We start from the raw sequence: 16,651 nt of genomic DNA, 5'->3' as shown, positions 1-16,651 counted from the left end.
TGCGACACTACACTTGATCCTATTTTGGCTAAACATGCTCGCGACTAGCACTTTAGCTGCAACTTGGCTGCTAAAAACTGTTGGAGATGAAATTCTCCACAACCTCCTAAAGGTCAAAGGACCACTTTGGATGAATGAAGCCAATTTCACCTCCCCCTTGCGTGTTTTTCAATCTCCAGTTATGAGAAGGAAGAAAGACTCTCACAACAAATTCGATTTTTTTCCAAATGTATTGAAGAATAAGTCTGACATGATAATTGAAAGATAAATCAGACATAATAATTGAAAAATAAGTCAGACAGGATAGTTTCCGCAGCCCGTTTCATCCACCTGTACCCATCTCCTGGCTGAAATGAAAGAGTGGCCCCCCCATTCGTCCCATAGTCATTTTGTTTGCTCAGACCATTGCCACCAGTTTTGTCTACATTCTGGCTTTGACACACTTAAACAGATGTTCACCTACTCCGCTAATTATTTAATAAACTACTGATTACTACTTGTAATCATTCACGAAGTTATCAGACTAATTGATTATACGGTTCTATCTATACTGTACTTATTTTAAAACACTCAACAATAATTCAATCAGTAGACATCAATGTAAACAGTTATTCTAAAATCTACTTGTAATAATTATTTACCCACTCAGTAAATTATTTTTTTTCCTACAAAACACACCCATTGTTAGCTCTGTTAAGCCCTATAGCCGTCCATTTATCACCTGAGCTACAAATGCTAACCACATTAGCCGCTACCTTGGCTAATCAAAAAAAGTCAGCTAATATGGGCACTGTTTTGAAATGTTTTCAGGCTCCAAAACACACTCACGCATAGAAACAAATATTGCAGTTTTTTTGATGTTTTAAACAATGCGAGCGAACGCTCGCTGCTGTGAAAGCCAACCAAGCTGATGGCTGCTTCAGCTAATCAAACCAGCTAGCTAATCTGGGCTATTTTTTTCATGCTCCTTAATCATGTAAACAAATGGAAAGACAATGCAGTTTGTATATGATTTCAGCGTACGATAGCGTCTACTAAAGCTAACCAAACTGGAGACTGCTTCGGCTAGTCACGCAAGCTAGCTAACATGGGCAAACGTTTTCAGGCTCCTGTTAGACATACAGCAAACAGCTAACAAAAGCTAACAACGCTGGCTGCAGCGCCACATTAGTTGCTACTTTGGCGAATCAAACAGGCTAGCTAACCTAGGCACATTTTTCAGGCTCCAAAACAAAAAAAAAACAAAGTTCGGCCCGTGGCTGTTTTTTATGGGCCTGCGGCACATTCTGAAAATAGAATTTCACAAGAAAACTACATCAAAAATGGAAAAAGCAGCAGAAATTTTACAAGAATAAAGTGAAAATACTACGCAGAAAAAGTTGTAAACTAACAAGAAAAAGTTGTAATTTTACGACAATAACGTCACAATATTATGAAGAAAAATAATGTCATTTCAGTAGCATAATTGTTAAATATTTTTTTAAAAAGATGTTTTTTTTAATTTTATTATTATGAGAAACAAATAGAACGAAATTAAGATGCAATTTTTGGAAAATTGTTACAAGTTTGGGAAGTCAAAATATTATGGTAATAAAGTCATACTATTACAAAAAGAACATTTACAAGAACAAAGTTGAAATAGTCAGAAAATGTAAAAAAAAAAAAAAAACAACAGCAGAAATGGAAAGAAACGGCCGTAATTTTACAAGAATAAAGTCAAAATATTAAGAGAAAAAAAGTCATATTCTAACGTAGAAAAAAGTCTTGATTTTACGAAAATAAACTCAGACTATTATGAGGAAAATTTATGTCATTTTAGTAGCATAGATTTGAAATATTAAAGAAAAATGTTAGGGTTTTTTTTTTAAGTCGGAATATTATGAGAAACAAACAAAACAAAATAAAGTTGTATCCATCCATCCTCTTTTGCTTATCCAGGTCGCGGGGGCAGCAACACTTTTTACATGTTTTCAGTTGAAACTGATCTAGCGTAAATTAGAAAAGCCACAAAGATTGTTTCACAGTTTAGAACCGCTAAATAGGTAGCTTTCTTTTAGACTTAAGTCATTTCTTCTGTAAAATGATATCACGGCTTAAAAAAAACAACAAAAAAAACCCCTACACACAATGCTGATAATTGCTAAAAGCCTACACAAGGTAAATCTAAAATATCGACTGCGGGACTAATTGGTCAGTAGAAGCAAAAATATAAATCCTACTGAACGCTGTGCCTTTTTTTCCCGCTATTTGAAAACATTGCAGCGTATTAGCAGCAGAATGTTGCACTCCATCATTGATGCGTAATGTGCGGTAATGGCATGTGATGCAGACAAGGACAAGTGTCAGCGCTTACTATTAACCCCCCCATTATAAGCTCAATTATTATCAAGCGTTTATGGATTTTCCGCAGGTTTCAAGCGGACCTCTGGACACTGCAACATGTATTGTGTTTTACATTAAATCACTGGAATTTGAACAGCTAGCTAGTTGCTAGCTTTTGTGCAACATAATGACTTACATTATGCGGCAACATATCTGCATAATGACGTTTCACATCGCACTTTGGCAGAGTGCTACATACTAGAGGTTGCTTGCAAAAGAACTAGTTTCCTTAAAAAAGACAAGTGAAACAAGTAACGGTGAATGAAAAAAAAGCATCATTGAATATTCATTAGGTGTGGCTCTTAACCACTGTTGTTTATGACTTAAGGACTTGTAGTGGTGACCCGCGTTGAACACCGCAGCAGATAGCAAATTAACCTCTAGCCTCAGCGGTGCTAGCCATGCCCTGCTAACAAGAGACCTGTCGAGACACTCGAGTGCGTCCTCCCTGCCTCCGTCCTCCTCCTTTATCTTTTCACCCCTCCTGGACATCATTTTTCATGTACCACCCGAGCTGTGCGACCGCTGTGTTATCAGACGTTACGCTCACTCTTAACCCTTCGCCGAAAACTGCCTGGACGCAGCAGTAATGACAATGACAGAAAAAAAACAGTAAAGTAAGACGTCAAGGTTGCTTAAAATGTAATACCAGCCATTTGTTTCTACATAAGTAAGGCATCTAATTGAGAGGAGACCTTTGTTCGCACGCAGTATATGCCGAGCTTGCTAATTACTGAAGGGAGGCGTCTGTTTCGGAAGAGGCCTTATTTCAGTTGCCCTTGCGATTAATTACCGTAAGACACAACATCTAGTAGAGCCACCACTATAAGTACACACCGGGGCTTTTCAAAGTGTGACGAGACTTCAGGCAGTTTGAGAAAAATAAAGAAACACATATTTTTCAAATCTTCTAAGCTAACTTCAGTTAGGTGCAATGAAGTGAGTGAGTAAATACATAATAATATAATACATATAAGTACGTTATCTTCACTAAAATGACACTGACGGAGAGATGTAAATGCTACTAAAAATGCTTTACATACTGTTTCGTTTGGTGAACATACTATAAAATTATTGGAACGTATACTGTATATATAAATGATTTATATATATATATATGATTGATATATGATTCATATATATATATATATATATATATATATATATATACACATACAGTAGCTATTAAAAATAAATTAAGCAAATTTATTTGGACTTACAGAATTATGGTGCCATCGCACTGAATTACTGCTTTGTGATCCTTTTTGTCCCCGCTCAGCCGCCGTACTGTTCCCCGACTCCATACTTGCGTCGTCTAGACAACGTTTAAAAGATAAAGCAAGGTAATGTTACGGCTTCTTCTTCAACAATAATGAAATGCAAACTCGTGTATACTCCAATATGACTCTATTACAAACATAACAAGAAAGCATTTAAGTGCTCGCTTTGTGCAGTACTGAGTCCCATTAGCCAGTTTAGCAGCTAGCTAGCTATCAGCAAGCGCCTTTCACAGCCACTGTTAGCGTTTGTCTACTACCTTCGGCTTCACTTGTAACATGTACACATGTCGCGCACTAAACACTAACTAGTTTAAACATGGTGGCTGCTCAGATAAAGAATATGTGTGTGTTAAGTGTAGCAGCTAGGGCAGAGGTAGCGGCTAAAATGGTTAACCGGATCTAGGCTAGCCTGGTTACAGGAAGGAGCAGCTTGTGTATGTAGTTGAATAATAGCAGGTAGTTTCCCTGGGCAGCAGCTCGCGTGTGCTTCGCTGAATAATAGTAATAACAGCAGCTAGCAGGCCCAGGCAGTCACCAGTGTGGTTAACGGAAGTAGGCACGAGCAGGTGGTTAGCGGAAGTAGCCCTTCGTGAAAATTGTTTACATTTGTAGCAACTAGCATTGTTAGCTGACATATCATTTAACGTTACGTTTTTCAGAATTCCAAACACGAACTAAGGATGAGTCTCAGAAAGCAGACACCTAGTGATTTCTTGAAGCAGATCATCGGCAGACCGGTGGTGGTCAAGCTGAACTCAGGCGTCGACTACCGAGGTAATGTAAAGATCCTGGCAGAGCGGTGGCGTTCGACTTCGATCGTCTCATTATGTATTACTTTTGGGGAAAAAAAATCCGTAATAGTGATACTTGTAACATTTGTGCAGGTGTCCTGGCCTGTCTGGATGGCTACATGAACATCGCCATCGAGCAGACAGAGGAGTATGTCAATGGACAGCTCAAGAACAAATATGGTGATGCATTTCTACGAGGAAACAATGGTAAGAGTCCTCATTGTATTCAATTTTATGGAGTTTTTATGTAAACTTTTTTATGTTTTTATGTAAATTTTGTCTACAATGTACTGCAATGCACAGCAAATATTCTGTTTTGCTAATATTTTAATATCATTTTTACACAACACAAAATGCAGTTTTTAAATGAAACATTTTATTATTAAGGGCGAAACAAATCCAAACCTACATGGCCCTGTGTGAAAAAGTGATTGCCCTCTTTGTTAAAAGATAACTGAGTTTAATTGAGATCTCTCAGTCTGGATAAGGTTATAAAGTCATTTACAAAGCTTTGGGACCCCAGCGAACCACAGTGAGAGCCATTATCCACAAATAGCGAAAACATGGAACAGTGGTGAACCTTCCCAGGAGTGGCCAGGCAACCAAAATGACACCAAGAGCGCAGCAACGACTCATCCAAGAGGTCACAAAAGACCCCACAACATCCAAAGGACTGCAGGCCTTACTTGCCTAAGTTAAGGTCAGTGTTCATGACTCCACCATAAGAAAGACACTGGGCAAAACATTCCAAGATGAAAACCACTGCTAAGCAAAAAGAACATGAAGGCTCGTCTCAATTTTGCTGGAAAACATCTTGATGATTGCCAAGACCTTTGTGAATATCCTCTGTGGTCTGATGAGACAAAAGTTGAACTTTTTGCATGGTGTGTGCCCCATTACGTCTGGTGCAAACGTAACGCTGCATTTCAGAAAAAGAACATCATACCAACAGTAAAATATGGTGGTGGTAGTGTGATGGTCAGGGGCTGTTTTGCTGCTTCAGGACCTGGAAGACTTGCTATAATAAATGGAACCATGAAATTTGCTGTCTACCAAAAAATCCTGAAGGAGAATGTCTGGCCATCTGTTGGTGACCTCAAGCTGAAACCAACTTGGGTTCTGCAGCAGGACAATGATCCAAAACACACCAGCAAGTCCACCTCTGAATGGCTGAAGAAAAACAAAATGAAGACTTTGGAGTGGCCTAGTCAAAGTCCTGACCTGAATCCTATTGAGATGCTGTGGAATGACCTTAAAAAGGTGCTTCATGCTGGAAAACCCTCCAATGTGGCTGAATGACAACAATTCTGCAAAGATGAGTGGGCCAAAATTCCTCTACAGCGCTGTAAGAGACTCATTGCAAGTTATTGTAAACGCTTGATTGCAGTTGTTGCTGCTAAGGGTGGCCCAAGCAGTTATTAGGTTTAGGGGGCAATCAGTTTCTCACACAGGGCCATGTAGGTTTGGATGTTTTTGTCTCCCTTTTATTAAAAAAAAAAAACAAAGTTTTATTTAAAAACTGCATTTTGTGTTCAGTTGTGTCGTCATTGACTAATATTTACATTTGTTTGATGAAACAAACAAACATGCAAAAAAATTAGAAATCAGGAAGGGGCAAACACTTTCTCACACCGCTGTTCGAGTTTGAATTTGTGGCAGTTGGTGTGCCTTTTTATATATATTTTTTCCTCACAAAATATCCATTATTTAAATTGTTTTATGACAGTTTACAACTTATTGAGTTTATTTTAACTCACCAAACACTCATTAAGGAAGTTTTGCTCAATACAAAAAACAAACTAAACTGAAACGTACACGTGACCTATGTCTTTGTTTCATCTGTCCACAGTTCTTTATATCAGCACACAGAAGAGGAAAGTCTAGCCCATTGATGTTCCTTTTTTCTTGTTTTGGTTCTTGTGAGGATAATTTTGTGTTTGATGAATATTCAATACTGAAGAATGTTTTGTGTTTTTTTTGTAAAAGTGGAAATTGTTAATAAATCCTCCTGAGTTTTGACTTAGATTTGAGTGTGCAAACATTGGCTTCATGAAAGTGATTTAAACAAGTACAATGGTTGGATTTGTTTGCAATTCTGAACAAATGTTCCCATCGGAAATAGAAAATAATTTAGTTTCAGGACATTTTAAGACCTGCAAGTGTAAAAATAAGCTAGCTATACACCCTATGGAGGATGTATGGACGTGGCATATATGGAGCCTTGCTGAAAGCATGCCTCTCACATCATTTAACATTGGTATCTGTCATATAAGTGGAAAAGATGTTAACTTGTGTATATTGAAAGTTAATCATTTACATATTCGCTATGAACGTGACAGTTGATAATGGAAGGAAATTCAGTCTACTCTGTCTTCTGCCACATCATAACATTCTTTTCCTCAACTATGGTTATCATCACCTTTTGTCATCTTTGGTGGTGGTATCACAAGTTGTCTGCTACTTTCTTATGCTATGTACAAATATCAATTTAAAGTGTATACTGCAGTAATTTCAGTAGCAAGACAGTATTTGATTATTTTTTAAATTTATTACATCCTTAGATTAAATTCTTGAATATCTCAAGCTTCTCCACTGCCTTCGGCGGTTTAGTGGCGCATTAATGAAACTAAATCATTCCAAGTTTATATCCCTGGAGCGAGCAATAAAGACCGTTTCTACTACTGTTTTAACCACAAGGCTTCAAACAGATAATATTTTGTGTGTGTGTATGAATTTGTAATTGATCTTGATAAGAACTTGCTTGCACAGAGAAACTCATTACTGGATGACCTTTTGTGTTGCGCTCATTTCATAGCAACCGCAGAAGAAAATATAGAACCAGTCTATCCACATTTTTAACATCAGATAAGATTTTTGACACGCTACCTAATGCTTCCATTTGACAAATAGCAGCGGTAGAGTATATGCTAAAGTCTGCAGCAAGCGTCGCCTGTGTGAATGCTGCACAATGCGGGGGAACATGGCCATTCAAATATCCATTACCTCCATGCACAATGGGAGTGTGACTGCAGGAGCGCTGCCACCTGCAGGCTGCATGGCTATGTATACATCAATCTGTCAATCAACTCCCACGAGCCCTCCCACTCTAAGAAACCAGTCCTCCATACACACGTGTACGCAAGTAACCTGACTGTATTTGCTCTTATACTCAACTACAGAGGGGACCAGGACTCTATTAGGCTGGATTTATATGGACTACAAAAGTAAATAATTTCAGCATTGAGCTATTTTAAAGGGATGGGAGAATCACTCTCAGAATGTTCTGAGCTCCTGCGTTAAAGCCAGTGTGAGCATAATAATGTTACTAAGAGGAGTTTTACCATAGCTGACATGTATTCATACTGTTTCTCTTCTTTAGACTGCAAACTAACAGCGCCTCAGCTGGTTGCAGCCAAGAAGTGCACTCCATTTTCATGTCCATTGCTGCAAAACACAATCAATTGGCATAATCCTTAATAATTGATTCATCCCTTAACTACCGCAGATGTAGAATACCCTACAGGCATCTTAGACTGGGGAGAGCTGACACAACACTGTGGAGCACAGTGTAGGTTTGTCGGCTTGACGAGGCCTCACCCCACTGTGTCTTAACGACTGTCGTATTGCACCACAAAACAGTGAAACCGTACTCGTTTGGAGCGTGCTCTACCTTTACACGAAAACTGCACTTTTTGGGGAATTTTGCCCATCATCCACAATCCTTATGTGAAGCAAAGTCATGTAACGACACCTGCAACACCTTTTCTATGATTTCTAAAGCGAGAAAAGCAGCTACCATGAGGCAGCTAATAATGTTCGTAATGCAACACACCTATTCCGCCTATAAAGCCCTATAACAAAACTTCCAAAAACGCAAACAATGTTCCATATAGATAACATGACTAGGGCTGCAACTAATGATTATTTGTATCACGATTCATCGGTTGATTATTTATTTGATTAATCAAGATTTTTTTTTTAAACACATTTTTAATTTCCGCCTCTTTATTCAGAAATAGATTTGAACTGACAGAGAAGTAAGTGCACAAACGCCAAGTTGCCGCTTGAACATTCTGTTAAAATAATGTTAAATAATAAAAAAATCTAAATGTTTGTCAATTGCTTCAGTAAAACAAACGTACACAAAAATACAATCATGATCTTTTTTTTTAGTCGATTAATCTGAAGCTTTTAATTAATGGAGTTAATCGGTGAGGCATAGATGGACCAAATGAATATGAAGCAAACACCCAGATATGTGTGAACGCTGATATGTGTGAATATCCTGTTTTGGCTAAAACCTAAACATAATAGATCAGCTTTCGTGGATGACTAAGGAAAATATTCACATCTGAGGGTCTGGAATCAGAGGATATTTCCATATTTAAATTTAAAAAAATGATGAATCGATTACCAAAATAATTGTTGATTAATTGGGTAATTGATTAACCATCGATTAATTGTTGCAGCTCGAAACGTTACTTGCATATTAACCAAGCTACAGCCACATTGTTATTGTAGGAGCAAACACTGAAGAACTACTTTTCTGACCTAGCGACACAGTCCCGCGCTCACAGCGCCTCACACCATGACCGAGTCGTGATGTGCGATACATGTGCAATACAGCTGATTCCCCCCCCAATAAACACGGCGATAGCTGTTTAACTCCAATGGAAAGAAACAGCCACATGTCACTCGCTGACGCTGCGAACACCTAAGTAGGTTGGATTGCAAGGTGTGCCTAAGGCACTTCATGCCATAGTTCAGTTTGACTGGCTTTTGGCTGCACTGTTCTCACGATACAGCTTTTCTCCAACCGAGAAATCTCGTCACGTTTTAATTCGCGACACCCCTACTTTCCACTGTGTTCCTGTTAATGATATACAATACCTGACTGGCGTATCAAAGTATTGATATTTTCATTTGAGAATCACTTTTAGAGCGGAAAGATCTGATATCGGAGCTATAGATGTTTCAGTATGGAGCCACATATCACTATACTACCAAGAGGTAACGTAAGCTGTGAGATTGAATTGAATTTACCAGCTGGACGGGGAGCACAAGTCTTGTGCTGAAAGACACAGCCATCCCGTCAGTCGGCATCCCAGTGAGAGCGAACATCGCAAGTGTTATTTTGTCAATGAAACTTGTAGCACTAGTGCTACATGCTAACGCTATGAGAATGGCTTAGTGTTTCACTATAGCTGGATCGGCCGAGCACCGAGCAACGTTATTCTCTGCCTGTGGGGAGTAAAAGTAAAAAGTAGTCGTCGTTGCCGGCTTTTCACGAAGTCTGCCATAATTAGAGATAGCAAACGCTCTCTGTAAGTTGACGGAAGTAGCGTTGGTTGCTACGGGCTCTGGGAAATCAAGGAGGCTCCAGTAATGCTTACAGTGACCAAAATACTGTAAGTATTGCATGTTCACAGAATGTATATAAACTCTATAGGAGTGCTATATAGGCGGTCTAGGTGAATCCCATTCCGTGCATTGTTAGCTGCCTCGTGCTACGTAAGATGGGCAAAATTCCTTTAACCATCCCCTCAGGCTACGGCTGTCCTATCTAGTCTTTGAGCAGGAACTGGTGAAACGACAGTCCAGCTGCCATCGATTCAATGCCGTGGGAAAGCGCTCACAGACGCGACTGAAACTAAATGAAAGCGTGGATGCCGCTGTATTTTGAGGAAATACACTTGTCGTATTTTCAAAATGTAACTGAAGAGCATCGTGGCCTCATTCAGCTTTGGACCTCTTTAACGTGATTCATTAACAAGAAGGCTGTATGTTAAGTACCATGGGGGCCGATTCTTTCTCTTTTGTTTAAAGCTCCCTTTATAAACGCAGCTTTTTCAACCTGTACATGCGCACTCTGGCCCCCGCAAGGAGACAAAGGGCTGCCAAGGTCAGATTTGACTTGAGGATGAAGGACACGTTATTGATCAGGACCTACAGTTGTAAAAAAACAAAAAAAAGCAGAGCAGGGGATGGGAGGAGCTATAGAGGAAGATGTAGGCATTGACTAATGTGTACACACTGAGATGCATTATGGCGCCCAGTGATGGTGTTAGCACAGGCAAATATTTACCCACTGGAGCCATAACTGAGCCGCTGGCTGTGCACGACCTGCCAGCGAACCCAATTAATTAATAGGTTTCACACATGTGATGTGACATCATGCTACTTAAAAAAACAACTAAACAGATGCTTTATCACCAACACCACAGCATTCTATTTTTTGTGTCATGTAATTTATGTTTATAGCTACTGTATACGGTACACTTGCACAACCCACTGCACATCCTGCTCTAAATTATTTTAGCTTTTTACATCTGCATGTCTTTTGCACATCATAGGCATATTTTAAAATTAATTTATAGCAAAAAAAAAATCCAATAAGTTTGTCTTTAATTTCTGTCATTTTCAGTTAATCTATCCAAATAAAATTCTACATTATTTTAATATTTTTTAATCAATATAAAAATAATAAATAGAATAATATAATTTAGTAATGCTTTTTCATTTTCAATAATTTCTTGATTTATTTAGATATTTTTTCAACAAATTTAAATAAGTTTATATAAAATGTCCATAATTTTAAATTAATTTATCAAAATTAATCATTTATTTTAAATAATTTACATAATACAGTAGTTCATTATGTAATAATTTAAGAATTTATTTAAATATTTTACAAAGAAATTTAAAACAATTTTTCATCATATAATGTAAATTTGAATTTTCAGTCATTCCTAATTTATTTAGATATTTTTTAAACAAATGAAATTGATCATAATGCATTTTAAAATACGATTTAATTAATACACATATTTGTAAATTACTGTACATTTGTACATTTTTGTAAATTAATTTATAATAATATAATATTGTATTAATCAAATACTGTACCTGTTATTTTTATTTATTTATTTAGCATTTAGCATCTGTCCAGAAAACTAGCAGTTAGCACAAACAAGCTAAGTGCTACAAGGCAGATACTGGATAATATTGTACAACCATCATATTGTATAACATATATATTGTTTTATTGTATTGCCGCTTTAAAACAAAACAGTAAACGTTATGTTTAATCAATACCCCTATGACAGTGTCAATCAAAAGCGATCATTTATTATGTTGGTATTTGGATTGTGTAGCAGGTGTGCCTAATGTTGTGTCCTGCAAGCATCATCCACTGCGGAGGTCTGTCCACAAAGGTGAGCGATGGAGGCGAGAGGACAAAGGAGGCAGTACGAGGTGACAGGCGCTGTTAAAAAACGCAATGTAAAGACAGTTAAGGCTTGCAGCACCACCATCTGCTTGAGCTGCAACATTACACAGCGATGGAGAGAAATGTGTGTGTGTGTGTGTGTGTGTGTGTGTGTATGGGGGGGAAGGAGGGGGGAGTGGTATGACTTTGACCCTGACTGATCACTGCAGCATGACTGTCTCGCCTTTTCACATCAGACAAGGACAAATGCTGGCTTTTGTCTCATCATTTACATCAATGCAAAGGAAACAGTAACATTAGCCAGACGTTTGGGTAATTGTATGAGGATGCAACTCATCCAATGACAGCAGCCGTATTTCGGTGGTTAGCCTGGCAGAAAAACAACAAATTACTTTTTTTTTTTTCCTCTCTCTAAACATATTACACTTCTGGGCAGCTGCCAGACACTCTGTGGATTACTTTGCACGGCAGACAAATTGGCAATCGGCGTGCCGGAGTAATGGAGGCTAATTGCTTGAGTGCAGGGTTAGTTTGTGTTTCAAACAAATCTCCACCGCGTCGCAGGCAAACCTGAGCACTAGCCATTATAGAAAAAAAAAAAAGCCACCGAAAATTGGTGTTTGGCTGCTGATTAGTCGCACGCAGTAATGACACACTTACACACCTTAGCATTAGCTATATGGTTAGCACATATACAAGTTAGCACTGTGCTAGCCTTTGTCATTATTGTTGTTGGACAAAAATGTGATGAAATTAAAATGGAGTACAATATGCTAACTATCCGTTGCACTGGACTTGTGACGCTGTACAGCGGGGGGGCTCCAGACCTTTTCCAGCGATAGCCGCATACATAAAAACTGAAGGATGAGAGGATGTACATTAAAGATGCTAAAAGCAATCCAATGTATGTCAATATCTGCTAAACTATCTAAACAAGTGTAAATATTGAGTCATATCTTATTAACTCATTCAATCCCAGCCATTTTTCAAAAGACAACCCCTTCAGCACTGGCCATTTTAGATGATTTTGACTGATTTTTTATGGCTATATAAACATGGAACCTATCAAAAGAAAGATTAGACTCTTGTCTTTCATCTGAAAAAAAAAGTTTATGTCTACCTTTTTCCGTTTTTTTAGTAATCAGGAGTAGAGCATAGGTAAGTTTGAGGAAAATATCAGTTCCCAACTACAAAAGGGAGAAAACCAGCTTTTTGTGAAAAGATACATTTCAAGCATAACTTTCTCTTTGACACAAATATTTTTTGCTTTTGTGACAGTTGAAATATCTGAACAACTATACCACAACATAAACAACGCAAAAAAAGGGGTTGTTTGACATCAAAAATAACATTGTAATTACAGATATAACACCAAGAGCTATTTACAATTTTCACATTTGGAACTAAACTGTGTGTGTGCATGTGCATACGTTAAAATTTCCCTACTATGCGGAACCTCCTGCACGCTACACTCCTCCATGATCTTCCACTTCCTCCTTGCTGTCGAGTGTGTTTTTACAGGCAAATGATCCATGCCGAGCGCATATCAAATGCAACACAACGTTTTTGTGACATCTATTGGTGTGAAGTTGCGTCATCGCCTGCAATAGAGTTAGCATGTTGCTTGTGCAGTAGATCGCTGCTGATGAAAACCATGAAGTTTTTGCTGACTACAGTGCATCGTTGCAAAAAAATATTGGGAAAATCAAAATACTATATTTTGCAATAATTAGGTGTGAAAAAAGTACTTCTGTCTGCAGTACATTTTTATTCCTTAAATTTCTTTTCTCTAAAAATTCTCATGTCAAGAGGCTTTATAATATTTATAAATATTTGATAAATCTCATGTAAGAACCTATTAAAATTATATCTTTTGCAATAATTAGGCGTGGAAAAATTGAAGTTTTCGCTGACTGTAGTGCATTATTTTCTTTATCAATGTTATTTTCTTTATTATCATTATTTGTTACAAATCCTCATGTCAAAAGGGGATTAAAATGCCACATTTTGCAATAACTGGTGTGAAAGTTTTTGCTGACTGCAGTGCATTGTTACTATTACTATTACTATTACTATTACTATTTTTTTTTTTTTTTTAGTTTTAGAAATTCTCCTGTCAAGAGGCTATAAAAATGCTATATTTCACAATAATAACAAGTGGAAAAAATGAAGTTTTTGCTGACCTCAGTACATTATTTTCTTTACATTTTTAATAGAATATTCAATGCAAGAGGCTATAAAAATGATGTATTTCACAATATTTCCCAATGATGTATTTAGATTGAAAAAAATAATTTTTGCTGGCTTATTTTCTTTAAAACGATATTTGTCGAGGCTATAAAAATGTTATATTTCACAATAATTAAATTTTTTGTACAAAATGCATGAACAAAATCATGCAAAAACAGGCTCAGTAGAAGTTTAGTGAATGGGCTTCTCCACTGAGACTCAGATGGCGCATAGAACAGTCGCAGACGAGACTTCTCCTGCCTCGCCTGCGTTCGTCATCACTCAAGCTAGCTAGCACGCAACATATGAAGGCTCAGCAAGAGCTACAATACTGTTTGTTCTCGGGCCTCCTGAAGGGCGAGCGGTTACGCTCCGCTCTAACCTCGCCATCTGCATCACGCCCGCCACCATTCGGAGCCAGGCTGCATGGCGGAAGCACGTGTGTGCGCACGCTGAGAATAGCTTCCTCCCGGATAAGAAGAAGGGGAAGGGTCGCATTTCTGACGAAGGTCGAGCGTCCTCCAGGCTAAATAAAGAACTTGGGGGGCGGGTCACAGGGCCGCCCCGGGCAGGCCCTTGCACTCAATTTACACCAAAACAAGACACAACTTTGGAAACTAATCAGTCATCACATACGTTCTCATTGAACATTCATCCACTTACTGACACGTCACTAATTCCGAAACATGTACCTGGATGACCTTTCACCTTAGTTTATGCAAGTAATGGTGGTGAAAATCAATAGGCTTCTTGCTTTGACAAAATAATCTTTGCAGTTCATATAACGCAATGTCAAATAATGCATCAAACGCATACAGTATGCATAGTATGCCGAAAATAAATGGCCTTTTTGCCATGAAAGAATTTTAATCCTTGGAAGACTGGTTGAAATTTGTACTGAATATCACTGGGGGATTGGCCACATGGTCAGGAGATCGGGAAGATCAGAGTTAGAATCTCCCTTGGGCATCTCTGTGTGGAGTTTGCATGTTCTCCCTGTGCGTGCGTGGGTTTTCTCCGGTTTCCTCCCACATTCCAAAAACATGCAGGTGAGGTTAATTGGCGACTCTAAATTGTCCATAGGTACTTGTAAATTGTGGTAATTGTGTGAATTGTTGATTGGCTGGCAACCAATCCAGGGTGTGCCCCGCCTCGCAACCCTAATGAGGATTAAGCATCATAGAAAAAGGAAGGATGGATCACTGGGGGGTAAAAATCAATATGTTAATTGCTCCAAAAGTAGTCTTAGCTCTGAAAGATTTCGTGCTTTGACATAATAATCATTAAAATAAAAAAAAAAACAAGACATCAAATATATTGGACTGCATATTACAGTACATCATTATTTCACAATAAGAATTCAAACAATTGAGTGCAGTGCATTATTTTCTTTACATTTTTATATAGAAATTCTCATGTCAAGAGGTTATAAAAATGATGTATTTCACAATAATTAGATTGAAAAAAATTATTTTTTTACTGACTGTAATGCATTATTTTGCTGACAGGTACCGGCAGGCCAAGCGGCACACGGCTTTGGCAGTGGTCAAGGCAAAAACTCGGGTGTGGGAGGAGTTCGGTGAGGCCATGGAGCAGGACTTTCGGTCGGCGTGGAAGAGGTTCTGGCAAACCGTCCGGCACCTCAGAAAGGGGAAGCAGTGCTGCTGACCTCGACTGAGGATATAGTCGCACGGTGGAAGGAATACTTCTCAATACCACCGACATACCTTCAACAGAGGAAGCAGAGTCTGAGGACACGAACCCGGACAGTTCCATCACCGTGACTGAGGTATCTGGGGTCGTCAAAACGCTCCCCAGTGGCAAAGCTCCGGGGGTGGAAGAGTTTTGCCCTGAATTCATCAAGGCTCTGGATGTTGTGGGACTGTCTTGGCTGACACGTCTCTTCAACACTGCGTGGAAGTCAGGAACAGTACCTCTGGATTGGCAGACCGGGGTGGTGGTCCCTCTTTTCAAGGGTGACCCGAAGGAAGGGTGACCCGAGGGTGTGTTCCAACTATAGGGGATCACACTCCTCAGTCACTCACTCGACCGTGTCCCTCGCGGTGTCCTGTGGGGGGTGCTCCGGGAGTACGGGATTGGTGGCGCGCTACTACGTGCCATTTGGTCTTTGTACAACTGGAGCAGGAGCCTGGTCCACATTGCAAGCAGTAAGTCAAGCCTGTTTCCGGTGAACGTTGGCCTCCGCCAAGGCTGCCCTTTGTCACCGATTCTGTTCATAGTTTTCATGGACAGAATTTCTAGGCGCAGCCAAGGCATCAAGGGTGGCCTGAAGATCTCATCTTTGTTATTTGCAGACGATGTGGTCCTGATGGCCTCATCGGGCTGTGACCTGCAGCGTTTACTGGGGCGGTTTGCATCTGAGTGTGAAACTTCTGGGATGAGACTCAGCACCTCCAAATCCATGGTTCTCAGTTGGAAAAGAGTTGATTGCTGCCTCTGGGTTGGGAATGAGGTCCTGCCCCAGGTGGAGGAGTACATTTATCTCGGGGTCTTGTTCACGAAGGTTGGAGCGTGAGGTCGAAAGGTGGATCGGCGGAGCGTCTGCAGAAATGTGGTCACTGTACAGGACCGTCGTGGTGAAGAGAGAGCTGAGTCGGAAGGCAAAGCTCTCATTTTACCGGTCAATCTATGTTCCCATCCTCACCTAAGGTCACGAGCTTTGGGTCATGACTGAAAGAACGAAATCGTAGATACAAGCGGCTGAAATGAGTTTCCTCCGT

The 16,651-nt window shown here is 39.2% G+C and overlaps 1 protein-coding gene across 2 annotated transcripts; it reads left to right on the top strand.

The window, feature by feature from the left end:
• The first annotated feature begins 3,655 nt into the window (after window positions 1-3,655).
• Window positions 3,656-6,476, top strand: lsm6 (LSM6 homolog, U6 small nuclear RNA and mRNA degradation associated). Of its 2 annotated transcripts, none has more exons than XM_054779341.1 (4): window positions 3,656-3,725; window positions 4,322-4,436; window positions 4,547-4,660; window positions 6,303-6,476. In XM_054779341.1, exons 2-4 carry the CDS (start codon window positions 4,343-4,345, stop codon window positions 6,335-6,337), a joined length of 243 nt encoding a protein of 80 aa, XP_054635316.1. In that variant the 5' UTR covers window positions 3,656-3,725; window positions 4,322-4,342; the 3' UTR covers window positions 6,338-6,476. The 2 variants fall into 2 exon arrangements, with proteins under 2 accessions (XP_054635316.1, XP_054635318.1); XM_054779343.1 differs by lacking the exon at window positions 3,656-3,725 and adding an exon at window positions 4,005-4,228.
• Window positions 6,477-16,651: the final 10,175 nt, after the last annotated feature.

Source organism: Dunckerocampus dactyliophorus, chromosome 6, assembly GCF_027744805.1.
Source record: "Dunckerocampus dactyliophorus isolate RoL2022-P2 chromosome 6, RoL_Ddac_1.1, whole genome shotgun sequence".
NCBI lineage: Eukaryota > Metazoa > Chordata > Actinopteri > Syngnathiformes > Syngnathidae > Dunckerocampus > Dunckerocampus dactyliophorus.
The sequence above is the reverse complement of the archived record's forward strand: the minus strand, read 5'-3'. Positions and strand labels throughout refer to the sequence as shown.